Source organism: Protobothrops mucrosquamatus, unplaced genomic scaffold, assembly GCF_001527695.2.
Source record: "Protobothrops mucrosquamatus isolate PMUCROS unplaced genomic scaffold, P.Mucros_1.0 scaffold769, whole genome shotgun sequence".
In the NCBI taxonomy this organism is placed as follows: domain Eukaryota; kingdom Metazoa; phylum Chordata; class Lepidosauria; order Squamata; family Viperidae; genus Protobothrops; species Protobothrops mucrosquamatus.
In genome coordinates this window covers 38,669-60,221 of record NW_015387037.1, presented here as the reverse complement: position 1 = coordinate 60,221, position 21,553 = coordinate 38,669, and the positions used below count along the sequence as shown (strand labels likewise).

The 21,553-nt window shown below is 49.6% G+C and overlaps 1 protein-coding gene across 1 annotated transcript in view; it reads left to right on the top strand.

Moving 5' to 3' along the window:
* SMPD4 (sphingomyelin phosphodiesterase 4) overlaps positions 1-19,985 on the top strand; it is a 22,372-nt gene extending 2,387 nt beyond the window's left edge. Inside the window, exons 3-17 of the mRNA XM_015818621.1 lie at positions 355-430; positions 1,122-1,230; positions 2,381-2,433; positions 3,165-3,316; positions 3,967-4,099; positions 4,631-4,702; positions 10,045-10,190; positions 12,022-12,112; positions 13,517-13,617; positions 14,117-14,280; positions 14,898-15,103; positions 15,755-15,988; positions 16,712-16,843; positions 19,046-19,174; positions 19,521-19,985. Coding sequence (XP_015674107.1) covers positions 355-430; positions 1,122-1,230; positions 2,381-2,433; positions 3,165-3,316; positions 3,967-4,099; positions 4,631-4,702; positions 10,045-10,190; positions 12,022-12,112; positions 13,517-13,617; positions 14,117-14,280; positions 14,898-15,103; positions 15,755-15,988; positions 16,712-16,843; positions 19,046-19,174; positions 19,521-19,841 — 2,119 coding nt within the window. The 3' untranslated portion in view covers positions 19,842-19,985. The remainder of the gene's footprint in view (positions 1-354; positions 431-1,121; positions 1,231-2,380; positions 2,434-3,164; positions 3,317-3,966; positions 4,100-4,630; positions 4,703-10,044; positions 10,191-12,021; positions 12,113-13,516; positions 13,618-14,116; positions 14,281-14,897; positions 15,104-15,754; positions 15,989-16,711; positions 16,844-19,045; positions 19,175-19,520) is intronic.
* Positions 19,986-21,553: the final 1,568 nt, after the last annotated feature.

Genomic DNA, 21,553 nt, shown 5'->3' with positions numbered 1-21,553 from the left:
CCGGATCTCCCCTCCTTCCGCCGCGCCCTTAAGACCTGGTTGTTCCAGCGGGCAGGACTGGCCTAGGGGTAATTTTAAATTGGTTTTAATTGAATTTTAGTAGTGCGGCCGATTCGAATATTTATTTTTAATTTATCTTAGATTTGTATTTTGTATAATTGTTTTAACTGGCTGTAAGCCGCCCTGAGTCCTCCGGGAGAAGGGCGGGGTATAAATGAAATAAATCTTAAATCTTAAAATCTTAAATCTTAAACGTTCACGTCAAAGAATAACAACATAAAAACAAAGCTCGCTATGGGAGAACCCCAGGGTGCTTCATTAACTTTTTTCTTTTCTTCCTTCCTTCCTTTGCAGAGGCCCAATGATGAAGTTGGTCTACAAGCTGCAAGCTGAGGAATACAGACATGAGTTCCCCGTCTCCTACCTTCCCGTTAGTGTCTGGAAAGGAGGTGACATGAGAGGGACTTTGAACTCAGTGCAGAGCTTAGCAGTCTTAATTCCTTGCATGGAAATTCTACTTGGCTATGAACTTTCTGAGTTGCTCTTCAACTCCCCCCACCTACCTTTCTCCCAGCCCCCTTTTGGCCACCCTGCACAGTGCCACTTGGCAGAAGTGGTGATGCCAGTGGTACTGGGGGCTGAAGTCGCAGCCCGGGGCCTTCAGCAGCCTCGGCCAGCTGCAGCTGCCCCTGGGCCGCTATTCCAACGCTGGCACAGTCACCGTGGCTGAACCGTGATACTGTGCAGGGCAGCCAAAAGGGCAGAGATGCGGGGGGAGGGAGGAGGATAAGGGGTAGGGGAATTCAGGAGGAGGCAGTCCCATCCCTTCCCAAGGCTCTGGGCTCGGAGGGACCACCCCGGGAATGGTAGGATTGGTTTGGTCCTCACCTAACAACCAGTGGGATACGATTGGCAACAGGAATTGCTGGGATTGCTGTCAGTAAGTGATGTGGTCACCTGACATTGTGCTTTGGTTTGCCTAGCGGTAGAAATACTGGTCTCAATTACCGTCGTTAACTGAGGACTACCAGTACAATTAAGGGCAATTCTTAGTCTATATTTGATGTGTTTTCATTATGTTGCATCTTATGAGACATGTCATTGTTTACCTACCCTTTCAGGGCCCAGTGAAAACTTCAATTCAAGAACGGATTTTACCAGAATGTTCTTTATATCACAACAAAGTCCAGTTTTCTCCCACTGGGGGCCTGAGTTTGAACTTGATTCTTAGTATCCTTTGGCCTTGTGAGTGTGGAGGGGTTTCCCTGCAGAGCGATGAGTGAGTGAGGTGATTATCAGAGAGGGGCTGGAGGGAGCAGCAGGAAGAGAAGCCACCCCCTTTCTCCCCTGACACCTACACTTGGCTGGCACCATCAGATTGGGCGCCATGCTGCTCTCGCTGCTGCTTTGACCATGGAGCTCAGCAGCCCCTTTGCTCTTCCAAGGATGCAGCTTGCAGACAAGGTAGTTGCATGCTGTGACCAGGAAGACAATTGGCAGCTGCTTTTAAGCACAAAGCAATTCCCCACAGTTCCTTTAACCCGATTTATTGGAAGGGAAAAGGGATTATTCTACAGCAGGGGTGTCAAACTGCCGGCCCGCAGGCCAGTTGCATCATGCAGAGGCTGCGGCCACCCCAGCTCCAGCAATGTGGAAAAAGTCACGTCACGTGACGCGGCGAGTTTGACACCCATGTTCTATAGCAATCTTGGCAAATGTTTAGCGCTTAATTTTTTCTAAGTTTATAATGTTTATACATTTATATCGGACATGTCAAACTCGTGACGTCGCGCAATGTATCGGAACGGTTTTGCCATTGCCAGTAATGGGGTGGGCGCGGCTTCCGGATGACGCGTCCAGCCCACAGGCCGGCAGTTTGACACCCCTGGTTTATATCGTGCTTTCTTGATCTCTTGCTAACCACCTGCTAATGCATTGAAGAGATGGCTGCCTGCTCTCCTGATAAAGGAAGAATGTAGAACTGTCCTGTGTTTGCAGCAGCTTGCAAACCCCTGTGTTGTCACGTTAGAGAAGGCCATTACAGTTGCGTTGCCTGCTGTGAGGCCACTAGCTCTGGCTCCCCACTGAACGAACCCTAACCCTTCCCTGCTTTCATGGGGAGGAAATTCTTTGGGTGGGTGCAGCTTGCAAGCCATGAGCTTTCCCGTGAGTCAAGGTGTGGCAAGCAAGATCGACACTCTTGGAGGTTCCTCCTGCTACTTAAGTTGCGTGGGAATCTTTGTGCTACGAAGGAAGTCGTCATAATCTGAGGGACTGTGTAAAACTGGGGTCAGGGAGTCTTAGGGCCAAATAAAACAGCAGCCAGCCTGCTTTTCCTTCTTGCTTGGAAGAAGTTGCCCCCTTGACTCTCTCCTGCCAGATCCATATGAATATTACATGTTCTACTTTGCCATCAGCCTCCTGACCCAGAGGGTGAGTACACCTTGGCTTTCCTTGGTAAGGCCACTCTTCTTGTTGACGTAAGAAAGGAAGGGAGAGGAAGCTGAAGTGCTGTTTATTTACCCCCTGGGGCTTTTAAGCCACTTTGTTATTAGGTCAGCTCTACTTCCTTGTGGAAAGTCAGTATGTCTTTTCTAAAGCAGGGGTCCCCAACGCCCGGTCTGCAGCCAGGTACTGGTTCGTGGCCTGCTGGGAACTGGGTTGTGCAAGTGGCAGGCGTGCACGCAAACCCATCCCTTCCCCACCCCCACCCCCACCTTTGCGGGAGCTGGAAAGATTGGCAACCACTGTTTTAAAGTGCTGGAAATATTGCATCTATCTGTGCCATTCAGGTCTGTTATTGTTCCATTGCTCATCCAAACCCTTTGTGGGGTTTCCAGTTTGAACCAATTCTTCTGCTCATCAAAGGAAAGTTTGCATTTTTGTTAATCTGCAGGAGTTGATCACTTTTAGCACTGGCCTGCCGTTTGCCAAAGTTGCCATTTGGTGGTTGTTCGTGAATACCAGATGGGGTAATAAGCTTGTGTGTGCAGTGTGCCATTTTAGGCTGTATGGGGATGAAATAGTGGCTTGTTGCTCCAGATGGAAAGTTATCTGACCTTTCCTAGGTGGCAAGGAAGCTTTAAGCATCTTGAGTTGAAGTCTTGGCTTCCTGTAGATTGGACTGTGAAACCCTAAGATGACTCTTTCTGTTTGTGCTCCAGAGCCTCTCCACCACCTGTCCCATCAGCATGTCAAACAGCGCTTACTTCATCCTGGTGGACCGGTACTTGAAGTGGTTCTTGCCCATAGAAGGGAGTGTCCCTCCCATCCCTTCCTCAGAGCCTGGAGGGGTGGTCCCTTCACCTGCTCCCCGGTGGGTGTTTGCTGTCCTGCTCTCCTCCTCTGCTGGTTGCAGCAGTAGAAAAGGCAGTTCTGGGAGGTGGGATGGGGGGAATATGTGGAAGCAGTTGCAAATTAGGAGTCTGCAAAGAAAAAGCCTCCAGTGGCTTTTCAGGATGCCAGGAATTTATAAGCTGGGATGCTAACAGTTGGCAAATTGCCACGTGTAGCAAGTGTATTGTGTATGTTTGTCGCCTTAAGTTACCAATAAAGTAATACAGGTAGGATAGAATCTAATAAGTGGCAGCAGCAGGAACAGTGCTACAAAATGCAATTTCTGAAATAGTTCCTGTTTTCATTTTCTGCAAATAATAAATTAATTGACTAAAATGTATTCAAGAAACAGTGACTTAGCAGCACACTAAAAACATTGCCCTTTTTGGCCTTTTTCAGTAATGCTGACTAGATATTTAGTGAAGCGTTTACTTTAAAAAAGGGAGCAAAAAGGAGTATATTCTTCAGAGGGCAAAAGTGGAGGCTGCTCTGCTCCTCCGTGTCAGAAGAGCTGTCCCGATCAGGTTTCAGGCTGCACACTGAGAAACGGCTGGCTTGCTCCGGCCTTGCACGCCCTTCTGCTGGCGTGTCTGGGTTCTCTCTTTTGACGTGGCCTTCTCCTTTTCAAAGCTCTCCCACGATGCCTTTCACCTCCTATGGGATGCATCCCACCAGTCTTCTGAAAAGGCACGTCGCTCACCAGACTTCGGTGAATGCAGACCCTGCTTCCCAAGAGATCTGGAGGTCTGAAACGCTGCTTCAGGTGTGTGGCTGGCAGGAACTTGTGCCCTCAAGAGCTGCTGCGCTCCAGCTTGGCAGCAGCGGGGAGGGCTCCTTCGTTGACGAGTGGAGAGAGCCATCCTCTGGCAGCGGCTGCGCCTGGGCCTTGGAAGGGGGCCCTGCGGCTGCTTATGCAGCATTTCTTCTGGAGCTGAGAGGCCCTTTGCTCCTTCGTGGGGAGCTGATCTTAGTCGAACGGGGGCCCCTCGATAGCGGAATTGAAACACAGCTATCCTTCAGTCAATATATTTTGAGGGGGTATGGTTCAGCTTATTAGGGCAGATAATTAATACCTATAGTGGTAAAAAAGGTAAAAAAAAGATCTTAGTGGCACATGTTGCATACTTGCATAAGAGCTGAAGTGTGCCTTAAATTGTATGATTAATAATGGAATAAACAATCATACCCTTGGAGAGATGGGGAATGATCTGGCAGATGGGTCCCTCCTTGTCCCTCCCTGAGTGGCTCGTTTTGGGGTTCCCTTTGGCCCCTGATTGAGTGCCTTCTTCCTCAGGTCTTCGTGGAGATGTGGCTCCACCACTATTCGCTGGACACGTATCAGAAGATGCAGTCTCCTCACGTCAAGGTAAGCAGAGGGACGGTGCTTCCTTTGGGGGGGGGAAGGAGCTGCCAGAGCTGGGCAGAGGCAGGGAATGGAGGGAGCTCCTCTCTGCAGTGGGGTGATAAACAGCGGCCACCTTCATGAGGACTTAAGGAGTTGGAAAAGGTGGAGGTTTTCCTGGAATTAGGAAATGATTTGGTAAGGCTGGGTGGCATGGATGGCTCAGAGGAAGGGCTTTGGCTGCTGTAACCACTGGAGTTCCCTGCCAGAAGCTCTTGCTGGCAAATGGGTTTCAAAAGAGGCCCTACAAAGTCATGGGGGGAGGAGGCCTTTCTGACTGGCAGCAGCCCTCTGGCAGTCCTGTTGGGCTCTCCAGAGGCAGCTGCTTGACCATGGGGAAGAGCGCTGGCCTTGGGTCTGACAGATGTGGGCCTCCTTTGATCTCATTGGACTTTGCGTAGCCATTAGAATTGGGGAGTGCAGGCAGGGCCAGTGTGGTTACCGCTCAGCCTTTTCATGCAACCCTAACCCTGGGCTAGATAAAGGCTGGTGAGACGGACCCACTAGTGCCAATCCAGTATTTGGACAACTGTGAAGAGGCTTGGGAATTGCAAGCTAACCTGATGCAGGAATTGGACAGTGTGGAACCTCTGTGATCTTTCTATTAAGTTTGAGTTAAAACAGGATTGCTCAGTGAAAGCCTGGCAAATGGAATTGCCTCCAGGTTTCCTGACATAACAGCAACATTTTCCTCTTTCTTGCTAATAAGAAACAGAATTTCCCTTGCCCTTCAGGATTCAGCATGATCAGCCCTTGTAATAATCCACACAGCTCCATCTTCTTATCCATAACCTGCAATGGAGGCTGAGAGCATGGATCTCTCTCTCTCTCTCTCTCTTTCTCTCTCTCTCTCTCGATCCATATAACAGCAACAAAGCTTAGAGCAGCTGTTCTAACATTTTAGATCTCAGAATGTTTTCATCAAACATGTTGAAATACTCCCAGAAATACAGAATTCTTTGGAGTCTCACCTTGTTCCTCACTCCCAGGGTTTCCCAGCCAGCAGAGGCCACTGGAAGCACAGTTCCTGTTGTGCGTCTTGCCCTGGTGTTGGTGTTGTTAAATGGAGGAGAGCTGGATCAGGGCTCCCTTGGAAAGGCGCGCTCTCAGTGAAGCTCCTTAGCGGCTGAGCCCCGCTGGACCGTCTCCCTGCCTCCTGAAAGAGGGAGATGACTTAGCTGGAGGAACCGGAGGGCTGCCTGGTTGGAGGCTTTGAGGTCCTTGGTGCCCTCTTATGGGCCTCTGGCTGACCCCTTGCTAAGTAAAGGGGAGCTTTTGGAAGACCCGCTTCTCTTCTGCGCCTGGAGTGGCAGTACCGCCTCGTCAGCGGCTTCAGCTGGCGGCAGCCGTTTGTTTTGCTTGTTATTTCTGCTGCTCCGGCTTCAGTCCCCTGCTGCCTGTCCTGACTGGCGGCCCTGCTGCTCTGGGAGGCCGGCGTCATTTACATGATCTGCCAGCTCAGAATCCCAGAAAGGTCCACTTCATTTCTATGGGTCCCGGCTGGGAGTTGGCAACGGAACCCAGTTTTTGGCCTCTTCCCTCCAACAGAGACGGACTTGCAGTAAGGATGGAGTCCACAAGCAGATCAGGGGATTGATTGATTGATTGGTTTGCTTCTTTCTTTCTTTCTTTTCAATAGCGGCCAATAGACTTTTCCCAGAGTTTATCTTCTTGGGTGGTTCCTTTCCTTGAGAACTCTTCTCTCCCCCCCCCCTCCTGTGAGCACCATGCTTGTTTGCCACTCTGGTGGGTTCTGCTGATGCCCTTCTGCATCCTGTTGGCACTTGAGAGTTTAATTTGCTGAATTCTTAAATGCTGCTGATCCTCATAAGTTGGAGGTGAACAGCTGGAGGTGCAGAAAAGCTCTGACTGGTTTGGGTGGGCGAGGTGGAGGGGACAAATGAGCCATCAGATGGACATAGGTTTGTTTCTGCAAAAGTGAAATATCTGGGTTTTTTACTATGTGTGAAAGTTCTGTGCAGTAATTTTGGTACTTGGTTTCCTCATTTTCAGAGTATTTCTAGGTGACGGGACCACAATTTTATATGCAGGGGGGAAATGCCTGAGCTGGCTGCTAACTCCTTGCCATAGCACAGCCTACAACCTCAGGCGACCTCCTGTGAACAGAGCAGTGCTTTTCTCTCCCATCCTGGGTTCCTTCCAGAACTGGATAACCTATGAGAAGTCCACCCTTGGTGGCAGGGAGCACTTATCTGTGGTCTGTAGGACTTGCCAGTTCTGGACCTGAAAATAATAAAATATTGGGCAAGAGCTCTGGATAGAAAAGATCTGAAAGCTCTTTGGTTCAAATTAAGCCTTTCTGGAGTGTTCTGTGTTACTTTTTCACATCATATCATGTGTGCCCTGAGATGCGTATAGTTTAACGGGCGGGGAAACTACGGAGGCAGGGGAAGAAATGTGCAGAAGGAGAACAGCTGCAGCAGACCACTCTATCCTGAACCAACACACCCTCTGTTTTATTGGGGTCAGATTTTAAACAGCCGCAGCAGCAAGCCTTCGTATGAACAGAACCAAGTCAAACTGACAGATTCTGATTTGTTGCTAAGGAAGACTTCAGATGAAGCGACATGGTTAACTGAAATGTGGCTTCACATTATTGTTGATGCATTTTCTCTTGCAAGAAGTCCTTGGAGGGATCCAGTGATTTTTCCAATCCCACCAAGAAAACCCACCTTCATATGTGACCTCCAGAGACCTCCTTCCTTCTTTCTTGAATATTCAGAGTCAGGAAGCGAGCCAGAATTAACTTCTAGGCAAGGACAGTGCAAATTGAACAGGTGGACAGAACTTGGTTAGGGCTGGTTATGGTAGAAACATGGGGTGTGTCATAGGGCGCTCTTCTGCAGGCACAGCTGCCACAGGGCTGTGGCATTGTGATGGTTGACTCTCTGGGACCTTGTCTTTCATCCCCATCTTCCTGGGTCCGTTCTCACTGTTTTGTTTTGTTTTTTGTTTCTTTCCTTTTTCCTCTCTCTCTCTCTCTCTCTCTCTCTCTGTCTCTCTCTCTCCCTCTCCCTCTCCCTCCCTCCCTCCCTCCCTCCCTCCCTCCTTCTGTTGTCTCTCAGCTGGAGGTTCTCCACTACCGGCTCTCTTTATCCAGCATCCATCCTGCCCAATCCAGCCACCAGGCTCTCCATACATACCAAGTATTTCCATCTTTTCATTTCATTTCATTTTCTTTGTATTTTAAACAAAACACCGGTTGAAATGGAAGCACATAAAAGCTGCAGGGCAGAAAGGAGGTAAATAACTCTCCCCTTTCCCCACTGGGGCTAGCTCTCCAGGGACTCTGGGGAGCCTGAGACGGTGGCCCAGGTCTTCAGCCCCCACTGCACTGATAATTGCTGCCGTGGTGTTAGATAACCACCCGGCACGATTAAAGGCCAGGAGAATTGGGGCAGCGTGGAGGCGGCAGCCCAGCCACAGCAAGAAGTCTCTGGAGTCACCGCAGCTAAGGAGAAGCTCAGACCTAAGAAATGGGCCCTGCCGGTCTTGGCTTTGCTGAAGGCTCCACGTGCCCATGTCCTTCGATGCTCCAGGGAAGAGAAGGCGAGCGCCTCGGGCCTCTGGGTTTGAGAGATGCATCCTCAGGAGGGATACCAGCTCACTTCTAGCCAAAATCAGCTGCTCACTAGTAAAACTCCTCTCAATCAATTGAGGAGGAATCCCTGTGAATGAGTTCTGCACAGCCAGTCCTGCTGGGATCAGATTTTCTGCATCCTTTAGTTCTTTCTTTGTAACATCTGTGGCCAAGAGATTAATGGTTCTCTTGAGAAAGAGCATTTTACCTATCACTCTGTACCGTGAGTTCTGATTTATGAGGGGGCTCTGTCCCCTCACCTGCCACATAGCTCTTTCACACTCCTGCTGAGCCAAAATCAAACCAAATTCGTTTTGGCCCAGCCATTCCAAGTGCTGGGGGCCTTTTATTCATTCTGCCTGAGTCCCTGCGGCTCAGAGGTGGGTGGGAAAAGGCCATCAGCCCTCCTTGTGATGTGCCCCAATCGAGAGGTGGCAAGTTAGCAGTGATCCAGACTGTTTAGCATCTGTTCTATGTGATTTGAATCACGGAGATGGTCTGGTAGCTCAAGTCAAAAAGCCCTATGATGTGCCCTATGATTACCCTTCCACCACAGTCGTAATGAATTTATGCTTTTTTTTTTAATTTTTATCCCGTCTTCCATATTTTTATAAATAATTCAAGGTGGCTAATATATCAAATACCCCTTCCCCCTCCTGTTTCCCCCACAACAACCCTGTGAGGTGAGTTGGGCTCAGAAGGAGTGACTGGCCTAAAGTCCCCCGGCTATCTTGCCTAAGGCGGGACTTGAACTCACCGTCTCCTGCTCTTAGACCAAACTGGTTCTTATGCTGATAGGGCCACTTTGATTCATGCAGAATATTTTTTTAGATTTTGAAGTCTCTTCACCCTGTTGGCCCATAAGTGTTCTAGGGATGGTTTGATAACATTTTGCATCTTGGCTTTGTATTTAAAAGAAAAGGTCTGTCTCAAACTTCCTGTGTGTTAGGGTGATATGATAGCAGTAATCTACAAGCCTGAACTTATCTGACCCAGATAAGTTCTTCTGCATGAACTATTGTTCAACACCCCCCCCCCCCAATTTGTGTGAATTCCTCACATGGTAAATTTCCCCTCCTAAAAATAGTTTGTAGGTACAATATTTTGATCCACGAGAAGGTATCCAAATGAATTCAGTCAGTTGGCTTCTGCTAATTGGCAGAATCCCAAGGGCCCAAGGAGCAGCAGGGAGGATGGGGGTCTTTTGCGTGAGGTGCTTTGAGCCATGTTCCCCCTTATCATCGGCTGCCCCAGCTCATGTTCACATAGAAGGCGGGTGAGAGCCGAGAGAAAGCGCTTGTGAGGAGACGTGTCCTCCCTACTTGTATTTGCTCTACGGAGATCGTATTTGGTCCTTCCCAGTGACACCACCCCCCCTTCTCTATTCATCCACTGGGGCTCGGGTGTCCAGGAAGTAGAGAGAGCTGGCCAAATCCACTCTCCCTTGAACAACCACTTTAATTGCTCCCTCGTTAGTAGCAACCAATTTTGCTTTCCGAGCTCAAGTTGTCAAGTGTATTTCACTTCTGAGCCATGGAATCAGTTGGCCCTAGATGAGGTTCAAGTGTGCGTGTGTACATGTTCTTGGTTCAGGTGCCTTTTCTGTGCCTCTTCTGGACTTCCTTTGTGATGGGGACCTAACTTTACTTCTCTCCTTCTTCTTCATTTTCTTTGTCTTTGTCTTCTGCTGTTGCTTTCAATCTAGGAGTCCTTCAAACCCACCGAGGAACACGTCTTGGTTATCCGGTTGCTTCTGAAACACCTACACACCTTCAGCAACAGCGTAAAGTCAGAACCAATTTCTCCTTCAGGGCATTCCCACACCGCCAGTCCACTAGAGGAATTCAAAAGGTCTGTACTTAACACAGAAAATGAAACCTGGGTTTGGTGGGGTGGGGGTGGGGGGTGGGGGTTGGCTAGAACAGTGTTTCTCAACCTCGCTAGGCTGGCAGGGGAATTCTGGCAGTTGTAGTCCACCTATCTTCAAGCTGCCGAGGTTGAGAAACGCTGGGCTAGAAACACTGATTTTCCTGAGCCTTGAATAAAAAATGTGTAAATTCAACAAAATAACACTGTGTTCTGTACTGCCTCTTCTTCAGTGGTGGTGGCAAATGAGCTTAACAATGTGGCAGCTAAAATACTCCGTACTTCAGCAAGCATAGTTTATTTCAGTGCAGCCAGTCCACTTTACCTATTTTGTGTGCATTATTAATTTAGCAGTTTTAGGAAATGTTTTGCCTTAATTTCAGGAAAAAAGTCATTTTGAAAAATAAAAATTTACTGCAAGTTGAACCTGAACCTGAAAATTAATAACAACAATAAGAATAGCTCTTAGGTGCTTGTTAAGTTTTTACCAGTCCCAGACTGTGAATCGAATTGAAGACTAAATCAACAACAAGAACAACTATAATAATAATATATTAGGATGTCATATTGCTATAAATAAGAGACAGGATGTATTCCTTTTATTTGGCTTTCCTGTGGTCAAACTTCTGGGATGCTGTGTCCAGTTTTGGATGCCACAGAAAATGTAGACAGATTGGAGGAACAAATTTCAGGGATTCTGGAAGCGAACCAAAAATGGGAACTTATTGGGTGTATTTTGTCTGAAGCATGTAAGATGAGGGGTGGGGTGCGTGTGGCTACTCTACAAGATATTGACACGTGAAAGATCTCTGGTCTAAATCAAACTGCCTGGGCATAACAACTTGGTTGGGAGCTTGTTGGGTTCTTTAGTCTAAGAAGTCTTAAGAACTGGTCTCTGGGCTGAGGAAATTCTGGGCTCTGGAAGCTGTGAAGGAATTCTCGTCCTGGTATCGTCTTGAGCCGATTGTCTAAAGTAGCAGCTCCCTGATTCAGTATTCAGCAAAACTCAATTCTGCTCTTTGAAGAGAAGAAAAAGATCACCCCCAAAGCTCTCTTTTCCAACTTCCTTTACCCCCTGAAATTTTCAGCATAAACCAAAAGGTTAAGTAGAACATTTTGGTTTGTTTTTTCCCCCAGGAACTGTGGAACTGGAGCTTTCAACTAGCCTCTTAAGATACTTGCTCAGATGGCTTGGCAGGAAATCAGAGTTGGCAGGAGGCACTGAGGCCTCGAGTCACTAGAACAATCCCAATTAAAGCCCTCCAGGCAGTTGACTGTCCAGTTGCTGCTAGAATGCCTCCGGCAAAGGAGGGGGCCCTCCACCTTTTGGGGTAGTTGGTTCCTTGTCAAACCGCCTTAACACTTAAGGAAATTGTGTCTAACATTCAATTGGAATCTTCCTTCCTCTAACTCAGAGGTCCCCAACCCCTGGTCCGTGGACCGGCACCGGTCCGCAGCATGCCAGCAACTGGTCCGCACAAACAAGTGAAGTCCCATCCACGGGATGCAGGCAGCATCCGAAACCACGCCCCCTCCGGTCTGTGGAAGAACCTTTCTCCATGGAACCGGTCCCTGGTGCCCAAAAGGCTGGGGACCACTGCTCTAACTGGGATCACTGTTTCCTGTGCTATTTACAACAGGCCTTACACTTTCTGTGTACGATGTCAATTATGGTACTTGTAGAAAGTTGTCATGTAAGTTGAACAGGTTTTGTATGTATGGAGCATAGCTGTCTCCTCAGCATCGCATTTAATTGGGACAAAGTGCTTTTTTTCTTATAGGGACCATTGGCTAACTTTGTGGGATGTCTTTGCAGGATTGTGATCCCTCGGTTTGTTCAGCAGAAACTCTACATATTCCTTCAGCACTGCTTTGGTCACTGGCCTCTGGATGCGTCTTTCAGAGCCGTAGGTACCCTTTGGGCGTTGGTTGTGCTTGTATTCATCCTTTCAGGGTGAGAATTTGAATTTCAGAGCATTGATGGAATTAGTAGTGCTAATTTGTAGGAAGTCTTGGAAGTCCTACCACGTCTTGTAAAGAAGGATCAAGTTGCACAGCCTCAGTCAGTAAAATAATAGCAGTGCTTAAAAAAATCTCAAGATTATTAAAAATCTCACTCTTACCTTCTACAGATAAATTATTCTACATAATAATACTAATAATGAATAGGATAGTTACTGATATTTATCACATAAAGAGGAATTATTAAATTACATAATATCAGCTGATTATTCATTAAAGTAATAATATGTGATCTATAATATAATTGAAAGGGCCAAAAAAAGAGAAAACTAGCAAGTTTTGTATTGGAAGTTAAGATGATGGAATGAGAGAAATTACTCTTGAAAATGCAGTTAACAACAGTGAACAAAACAAAAAAGGGACCCAAGTAAATGCAATAACAATTATGGCATATAAAATTTACAACCCAGATTTAAACAGTTAATTAAATCTTGACCCTACAGAAGGACGGTGTGGAGTCTTTACATTAGCAAAGTGTCCCTTAAAACGCAGAGTTCACAGCGTCATTTTCAAAGTGAACACTTGGGTTTCCAGGGACCCTTGACAGCCTTTTTAGCCATTCTGTAGGTATAGTAAGTCCAAATTCATTAACAGAGAGATAAATTCCAATGTTGGGAATATAACTGAACAAGGTATCGACATATTCAAATGATTTTCAAGAGCCTGGTTTACTACAATGAGATAATCATCTGACACAAGGCAGTTGTAATGGGCTGTGAGGGTAACCCTGAGGAAGAGGAGAAAGACAACAGAGGGGAGGAATCGTGGGCCAAAGCAGGAAGTTGGGGAATGCATTTCACTGGATCTCCTTCGTTCTCTTTAGGGTAAAGGCAGCGGAGGAAGGGGGCACATCCAAAGTCCAAGGCTCTATTTCCAGGGGTCCAGGACAAAGCGCATGGCCAGCTTGCCGTGGGGCAAGTTGAATGTTGAAGAAATGATGGAATAGAATCATTAAAGAAAGGATGCTAAAGGAGGGACAAAATGAAACGGAATGATAAAAATTAAAATATTTTTTAAATTATTTTAAATAATTAAATTGCATTGTTGAATTGTCCTGTGGTGAGTTGGCCATGGTGAGTTGTCTCGTTCCATATTACCATAACTCCACATGTAATAAAACTGGTTTCAGGATCCGTAACTACTTTTGGTGTTCACACCTGGTCTACCTCGTCGCCCCCATCCACTCTGTGGGATGGATGTTGGTATCCTTAACCATAAGTTTGCAACACGGTTGATGAAGAAAGTTTTAAGTGCAGACATGTATTTAAACACTACATTTATTCCTGCAGGTTCTGGAAATGTGGTTAAGCTACTTACAGCCTTGGAGATATGCACCGGAGAAACAACCGCCAAGCGCAGAGGCCCTGCTTCGTAGTGTGTCGGAGAAATGGTGTGTCCTGGGCTGGGGTCCTTGGGGCCCCTGCAGATCTGGCCAGCTGCCTTTGCTCCAGGCACAGGGCAGGTTGGGTAGAGGAGGGAGGGTGTGTGTGTGCAGGGGCTGGCCCTCCAGCGGCTGCCTGGGTGAGCTCATTCAAGGGGGCTGGAGGCAGCAGTGGGTTTGACTGCAGCTGACTTTTCAAGTCCCAGCATGAGCGTGTGGGGCAGGGGGGAATTGGGGTGTTTTCCTGGCCCCTCTTCTCTCCAGCCCTGGCCGTTGCTGCTTACATGGGGGCATTGGGGGCCCATGGAAATGTCCCTCTGGTGTGAGGGTCTTTCTGCAGCCTTGGTCAACTTTTCAGGTGCCCAGTCTTCTCTCCAGTGCCAGGAGGTGCCACACATGCTGTAACCCAGGTTTGCTGGAGCTGATTGTCCTGGGTGTCTCTGACCCGGGCAGGAGAGAGACTCTCTTCTCTGACTGACCATGCCCTCCGCTGGCTGTTTTCTTAAAGGGAGCCTTTTGTCCAGGAGAACCTGCTGTTGTACACGAAGCTCTTTGTCAGCTTTCTGAACCGAGCTCTCCGCACAGACCTGGTCAGCCCCAAGAATGCCCTGATGGTGTTCAGGGTGGCCAAGGTTTTTGCTCAGCCCCACCTGGCTGAGATGATCCAGAGAGGTAAAGAAACACCCCCAGCCCACCTTCTCTGTGGGTGCAGCCTTGGGGGAGGGCACTTTGGGGGCTCTTCTAGACCAGTAGTGGCGAACCTATGGCCCGGGTGCCAGAGGGGGCACTCGGAGCCCTCTCTGTGGGCACACGTGTCATTGCCCCAGCCTTGCCTCCCCCCGTGACACCCTCCTCACCAGCAGCCCTCCTGGAGAAGAGTCGCCCCCGAGCGTGGCCCACGCAGAGCAGTTCAGTCAAGGACAAGATTCTGCCCTCACGCCCCATTGCGCACAGTTGATGCTGCGGGGCATGGGCAGAGGCCGTGGCTGCCATGGTGCTGCTGGGGGAGGAGCGGGCCCTGGAGGCGATGAGTGGCCTTGCGGGCAGGCAGGGTGGGGGCGGGGCAGAGGGTGGAGCGGGGGCGGGGCCAGTTTTTGGGCACTCGGTCTCTAAAAGGTTTGCCATCACTGTTCTAGACCCTTTTTGGGTCAGTGGGTACCCCAGAGTGCCAAGCGAGAGCTTGAGCCCCCGCCAGCTCCTTGGTGCTCGGAAGCAGCCCCCTTTCATGGCGGCCAGAAGGCGCTTGCCCAGGCCTGAGGCCGTCCGGCCGTCCCCATCTCTCTCTGCAGCAGAGCAACTCTTCCTGGAGGCCGATCTGAGCCTCCCCCCCCGCCAGCACCGCCTCTTCCTCAGCCCCTCGCTGGGAGGCAGCTTCCTGTCAGGCCGGGCTCCCACCATCACAGACGCCTCCTTTAAAGTGAAGAGCCACGTCTTCTGCCTCGAAGGACAGGACTTCCAGTACAAGCAGATGTTTGGGACAGAGGTCAGGAACCTGGTAGGTTGGTTGGCGCTGCTGAGCGGACGGGGAAGCCCCTCCCACGATAGAACCGTGGCCCTCCGGCACCAAAGGCCCCCCCCCCCGGCACAGCGCCAGATGACTGGGTGAACCTCTCGTCCGCTGAGACAGGCCTGCCCTGCTCCCTGCCGGCAGAGGAAGCCAAGGATGCCGGGATGCAGGAGAAGAGCCTGCTCTGCTGCAATGTCGCCCTCTGGGGCATCCTGCCCTCCCCCCCCGACCTTCTGGAGGAGCCTGAAGGCCTGGGGGACCCCACCTCCCCCCTGCTCCCCCCCCCGTCCTTTAATTTCATATTATTGCACTTCCAGTTCACTTTTATTGTTTTATTCCTTTGCTATTGTTATTTTTACATTTTTTTTCCTGTTTTTTTGTAAGCCGCCCAGAGTAGCCCCATGGCGAGATGGGCAGCAAATAAATTCAATGAATAATAATAATAATAATAATAATAATAATAATAATAATAATAATAGATGAAGACATACTGAAATGAATCATTGCTTCAACTGGTTGTTTGGGAAGAGGTGCTGCGTCCCGGTTTCCTACTGAAGGGGGGGGGGCTCCCTTGCTCTTTGCTGGGCCTGAGGCCGGCCGTCTCCTCAGCTGCCCTGGCTCTGCTGCTCTCCTGTCCAGGTGCTGCGACTAGCCCAGCTAATCGGCCAGGCCCAGCAGTCGGCCAGAGCCCTCTCGGACCGCTCGGCGGAGGCCGGCCCCGGCCACTCCTTCCTCTCCTGGCTCTGGTTTGGCTCGAGCGACCTGAACGGCTCCTACCTGGGGAACGACATGGACGACATGGGGCAAGAGAGTATAAGGAAAACGGATGAATACCTGGAGAAAGCCCTGGAGTATTTATGCCAGATATTCCGGGTAGGAATCGGAGCTCTTCAGGCTCTGGCTACAGCCCCGGTCAGTGCTGCGAATCCAGCTCAGCTCCTGGCCTCGGGGTGGCCCAGGCTCGCCTGTTCTAGCCCTGGGTTTGTGGGCATCCCTGGACAGGTCCGGGCTGGAGAGGTCAGCGGAACAGGAGACCTCTGAGGCTTCTGTGCTGCCTTGGCTTTCCTGGCCCATCCTGGGAGGGGGAGGGCTGCCCCTTCTCTGCAAGTGGCTTCGCCAGGCCATGGACACAGGCTGCAGCTGGCTCAAGCAGCCCAGCCGCAGTTGGAGGCTGTTTTTCTGGCAGCTTTTTCACTTTAATTAAGGGATTTTGAGAAAAGAACACCTTTACAGTTACCAGGATATATTTTCTAGAGCTGGGTCCCCAGTCCCTGGACTGGTACCATGTGTGGGATGCAGGTAGCACACAAAACCACGCAGTCTCTGGTCCACGGAAAAACCTTTTTCCACGGAACCGGTCCCTGGTGCCCAAAAGATGGGGGGGGGCTGTTCTAAAGAGAGAATGATGTGTGGTAACCTTTCCATTGAGTCAGGGTCCAAATTCCCCAAATCCTGAGATGATGGTTGGTTTTACAATTCAAAGAGGACTGATGTGAGAACCATTAAGCCTTGCGTTCAGAGGCCTCTCACATTTTCTCATGTAACAATGCAATGAATGTGTCATAGATAGGGGTGTCTTGTTTCAATTTTTGCCAGTTGAACGAAGCCCAGCTGAGCCAGCTGATCCTGAGCAGGGGAGGGGCACCAGAGGAGAACGGGAAGAAGTTGCTGCCAGACTGCATTGAGGGCGAAAATGGGCTAATGCTCACACCGCTTGGGAGATACCAGGTAGGCCAGTGACCTGCTCAGGAAGTTGCGCAAAGTAGCAGTGCACATAAGAATATAAGCAGGGCCCTGATCGACAGCAGGCTGTTCTCCCAGTGGACCATCACCTGCAGAGCCTTACCAGGTAGACCAGGCAGGAAAGATTACCAGGTCAGATAATTCTACTTGGTTGTAAGGTTACATTAACAGAATGTTGCAAGTGAGAAAGTGCAGTTCCCCTCCCACTTCCTTCTCTGTTTTGGACTGTCCTGCTTCTTCCAGGATTCCACGTCATTGGGTGACCTCTAGGAAGTGAACGTAGCTTCTCCCCTTTATCCACCATGTACACCTCATATCTCCTCTCCTTCACCTCCTTTCGGGACTCAAAAGCCCAATGTCAGAGCCTTTCCTTCTAGGAAAGCTGCTCCACCCCTTGATCTCCTTAATTCTACTCCTCTCGGCCTTCTCTCACTCTACCAAACCCCTTCTGAGCTGCGGCAACCACAACCGCACACACAGTATTCCAGACACGCTGCACCAGGGATTCCTGCAAGGCCATTGTGACTTTCTGCTTGCAGCTGTTTCTTATCCCTCCCATTGGGGGGGGGGCTTTTCTGACAGCAGACGCACCCCTGGATCAGCACCTTCACTGAAGTGTTTACTGTTGCTCTGAGATCTCATCGTTCACTCCTAGTTCCGATCCCATCAGTTTGGAAGACTAGCTGGGATTTTGGGCACCAACATGTATCACTTTACACTTGCCTGACATCTGCCATTTTGACTTCCACTTTCCAACATGGAGCTCTTCGTGGTCCCTTATTGTTTTTACCACCCTAAACAATTTAGCTTCATCAACAAACTTGGCCACTCCAAGTAATTTGTGAAAGGTTAAAAGGCGCCATTCAAAATGTCCATTTGTCCCTCTCTTGGTTTGCTAGTCACCAGCCACTTGCTTACCTGCCGTTGTCTTCCATGGCTGTTACGCTTCCTGGGAAGATGAGAATCTTTATTAAAGGCTTTTTGAAAATTTAAGTCAATGATGTCTAGTAGCTCCTCTTTATCCACATGTTTAATAACACCCTCAGAAACAGCTAGTAGTTTAGTTAGACAGTAAAGGTGTTCTGGAGCATAGCCACAGATGCAACGGGGCTAGGGTGGTCCTAAGCTGCATTAACAGAGGGATGGAATCGGGATCACATTAAGTGTTAGTACTGGGTTACAAAGCCTTGGTAAGGCCACACTTGGAATGCTGCATCCAGTTTTGGTCACCGTGATATGAAAAAGATGCTGAGATTTTAGAAAAAGCTAAAACATGTGAAGAAAGGTTGCAGGAACTGGCTACGTCTGGTCTAGTAAAAAGGACTAGGGGTGATATGAGAGCAGTGTTTCAATATTTGAGGGGCTGCCACAAAGAAGAGGGTCAATCTATTTTCCAAAGCACCAGAAGGCAAGACAAGAAACAATGCATGGAAACTAAACAAGGAGAGAACCAACTTAGAACTAAGGAAGAATTTCCTGACAGAACAAGTGGAACTGCTTGTCTCCAGAAGTTGTGGGCGCTCCATCACTGGAGGCTTTTAAGAAAAGATTGGACAGTCATTTGTCTGAAATGGTCTAGGGTTTCCTGCTTGAGAGCTAGCTTGGAGCTTGGAACTAGAAGATCTCCAAGGTCCCTTCCAACTCTATTCTGCATTTAGTAATTTATTGTTTATAGCAATTTCCACTATGTTCTTGGAACAGATGTTTTCGCACTTCTGCTGGTACAGATATCTGTGCACACACATAAAACACTGTTGAAGGGTGAAGAAAGCAGGAGATAGTAAAAAAAAAACAAAAAAAACAAGCATCCTGAATTATGATGAGTTAGAGCTTTGCTGTGGGAGAGAAGATCGCCTCGCAGTGATCGGCTGGCCCAAAGAAAGGCTCGTTCTCCAGGACGCGTGGTCAGAGGAGGCAGGGGGTCAGTAACCTAAGCCCTTCGATGTAAGGCTATTTTGGAGATTTGAGGTTGCTTTATAGGAAGATTTGTCTGAAAGTCATTTTTTAAATAATTTCACTGAAAAAATTAGGAAAAACGTGTGTGAGGAGGCTGTAATTAATTCACTCAGCCAGAAGGCTGAGTTGCAGTAGCACTCCTGCAGGTTCTCTCTGAGTAGACGATGGGTCCAGAACGGCTGGCTTTTTGTGTCTTGGTCTCACGATCCAAGGCTTTCCTTCTCGCACTAGATCATCAATGGCCTGCGCAGGTTCCAGGTAGAGTACCAGGGAGACCCGGAGCTTCAGCCAATCCGAAGTTACGAAAGCACCACCCTCGTCCGTCTGTTTTTCCGGCTGTCTTTGGCCATTAACGAACGCGTAAGTGAACCTCTCGGCTCCCAAGCCATCGAGCGGCCCTTCTCCCCTTTGCCTTCACATTCCGAGCGCCTCCAGACTGGCCTCTTCTCACCAGCAGGGTCTAGATGCCGGAGTAGATCTAGATCAGGCTGGCATCGCCTCATGAGGACTAGAAGTCTGTGGCCTGTTGGACAAGGCCACAGGGGACTAGGACTGCTCTTTTGTCTAAGCAATTTGCCGTGGCAGCACATTCTGTGATTAGCCATCCCTGAGGGAGGGTGGCGTCCATTTGGCTTTCACGCCTGTGACTTAAGGGCTGGATCTCATTTCCCTCATCTTGTGTTCATTTCACCTTGGTCCCTTCTAGTTTGGAAGCCAGATGGAGAGGCTCTGTGCCAGAGAAGATTTCCTTGGCAGTTTCTGCCGCTACCACCTTACCAGCCCCTCCCTGGTGACCAAGGCCCAGCGCAGCCCACACAACAAGTGGCACGTGGGGCAGATTCAGCAGCCGAGAGTCAGCCTGAGGTTTCTGGCCAGCTACAGGGCTCTCTTCTCCATGCTGATAGTTTACTTCGTGGCCTCCTGGTTCTGCCTTGGGCCAGCGGCCTGCACCTTCCTCCTCCTCCTGGGATACCTTCTCTTTGCCTGCGGGATGACCATGTTGACTGAGAGAAGGCGGCTTCATTGACAGCAGAAGGCCCAAGGAAGCCCTACCTTCAGCTGGGTGTGCAGACTCTCCTGGGTGCCGAAGAAGTCTGCTTAACCGCACATTCAGAGGGTATAATTCTATCTGTCAAGACTGTTGCTATGTATACATTCTATTTTGATAAAGTTTTTTTTAAAAAAAAACCAACCCAACAGCACAGCCTTGGGAGATTCCTGGTGGCAGGGGGAAGCCGAAAGAAGCAGGGCCCCCGAGCCCCTCTGGCGTCCCCCGTGTGGCTGCTTGGGCTATGCCAGCCTCTGCAGCCGGCCCCCAATCCAGTGCCCAGGGCAGCCAGCGGTTGCCTCAGTCTCCTTGCAGCCTTCCAGCTTAGCGGGCTTCATTTTGCAGTTTGAGGACCCGTTCACTTGTGCAAGCAGTGCCTTGGATTGTAATACAATGTGGGGGTGCTTTGCTAAATTGTGGGGTCCAGCTGTCGGCTGTCCCAACTTGGTCAGTTAGAAAAGAAAAACTCTTAGGCCCATAGATATACTTTACTAAAAGCCAAACAGTTACAGAAGAAGCGAAGCTGGATCTGAGGTTTTCTGCCCAAAGTATATGGTTAACCTTTCCGTGTCCCTCTCTACCCCCCCCCCCCACTATCAAGAAATGCCCAATTAGGTGCTAACAAATTGTTTGGGGAAACTGTCCCTGTCCCTGCAGCTGGCGGTCCTCTCTGGTCCTTGAAGCAGCTGGATTTTCTCATGGGACGTCCAAGGCTTGGTTTCATTTCCTCATGGTACCACCTGGCAACCCTCCCTCTCATACACCCAGTGCCCTCCCCCCTTTTAATGGCAGGCTGCCGACAGCAAGCAAGATGCAGTGTAGGGTAAGGGCACCCTGACACCAGCCCTTATTCATCAGAAGGGGAGGGGGCTGAACAAACAGAAAATAGTGACTGAAAAAGTGGCAAACCATGGTTCTGAGGACCAGGTGGATGCAAAACTGATCATAAGTGATCATTTATTACCTAATTTCTAGGCTTCTCTTTGTAGCCTAAGGCCAGCCGGCAAGGTGTGACAACAGCACCCCCCCCCCCGCATCCCCATACATCAGTGGTTCTTAACCTGTGGGTCGGGACCCCATTTGGGGTCGATCGACCATTTCATGGGGGTCACCAAGCAAGGCTGTCTGCCATTTTTTTGTCCGCCATTTTCCCCCCTTTTCCGGCGGGTGCCTTACCTCCCTTGGGCTGGGCCAGCTGGTGGTCGGCCTGCTCCGTCTCTGCCGCTTGCCAGCTACGCCTCGGCCGGCGCAGGGGGCGGAACCACGCATGCGCGGCGCTCCCGGGCAGGGAAAGTCCTCGACTTACAACCGGTTGGGTAGTCCTCGACTTACGACCGGTTTAGTCCTCGACTTACGACCGGTTGGGGTTCGCGGCATTAAAAAGGTTGAGAACCACTGCCATACATGGAAAAATTTAAGGTTTGACAGCCTTTAGACAGGAGAACAAGACTCTCCATTGGGCAAAGAGGGAAGGCCTCTTACAGGGAAGGAAAGCTTCCTCCCCCCCCATCCCTGCCCTGTTAGTTCCATGGAAGTTGCACAACGTGCTTTCACAAGTCTAAAGTGAGAGTCAACCAATTCCACCTGGAGCAGGGCATCCCAAAGGGCTAAGCTGGAGGGGCCACAGAGGTAGCCAACTCCATGAATTGCAAGCCTTGAGGAGGGGCAGCTGTGGAGTTGCCCACCCCCCC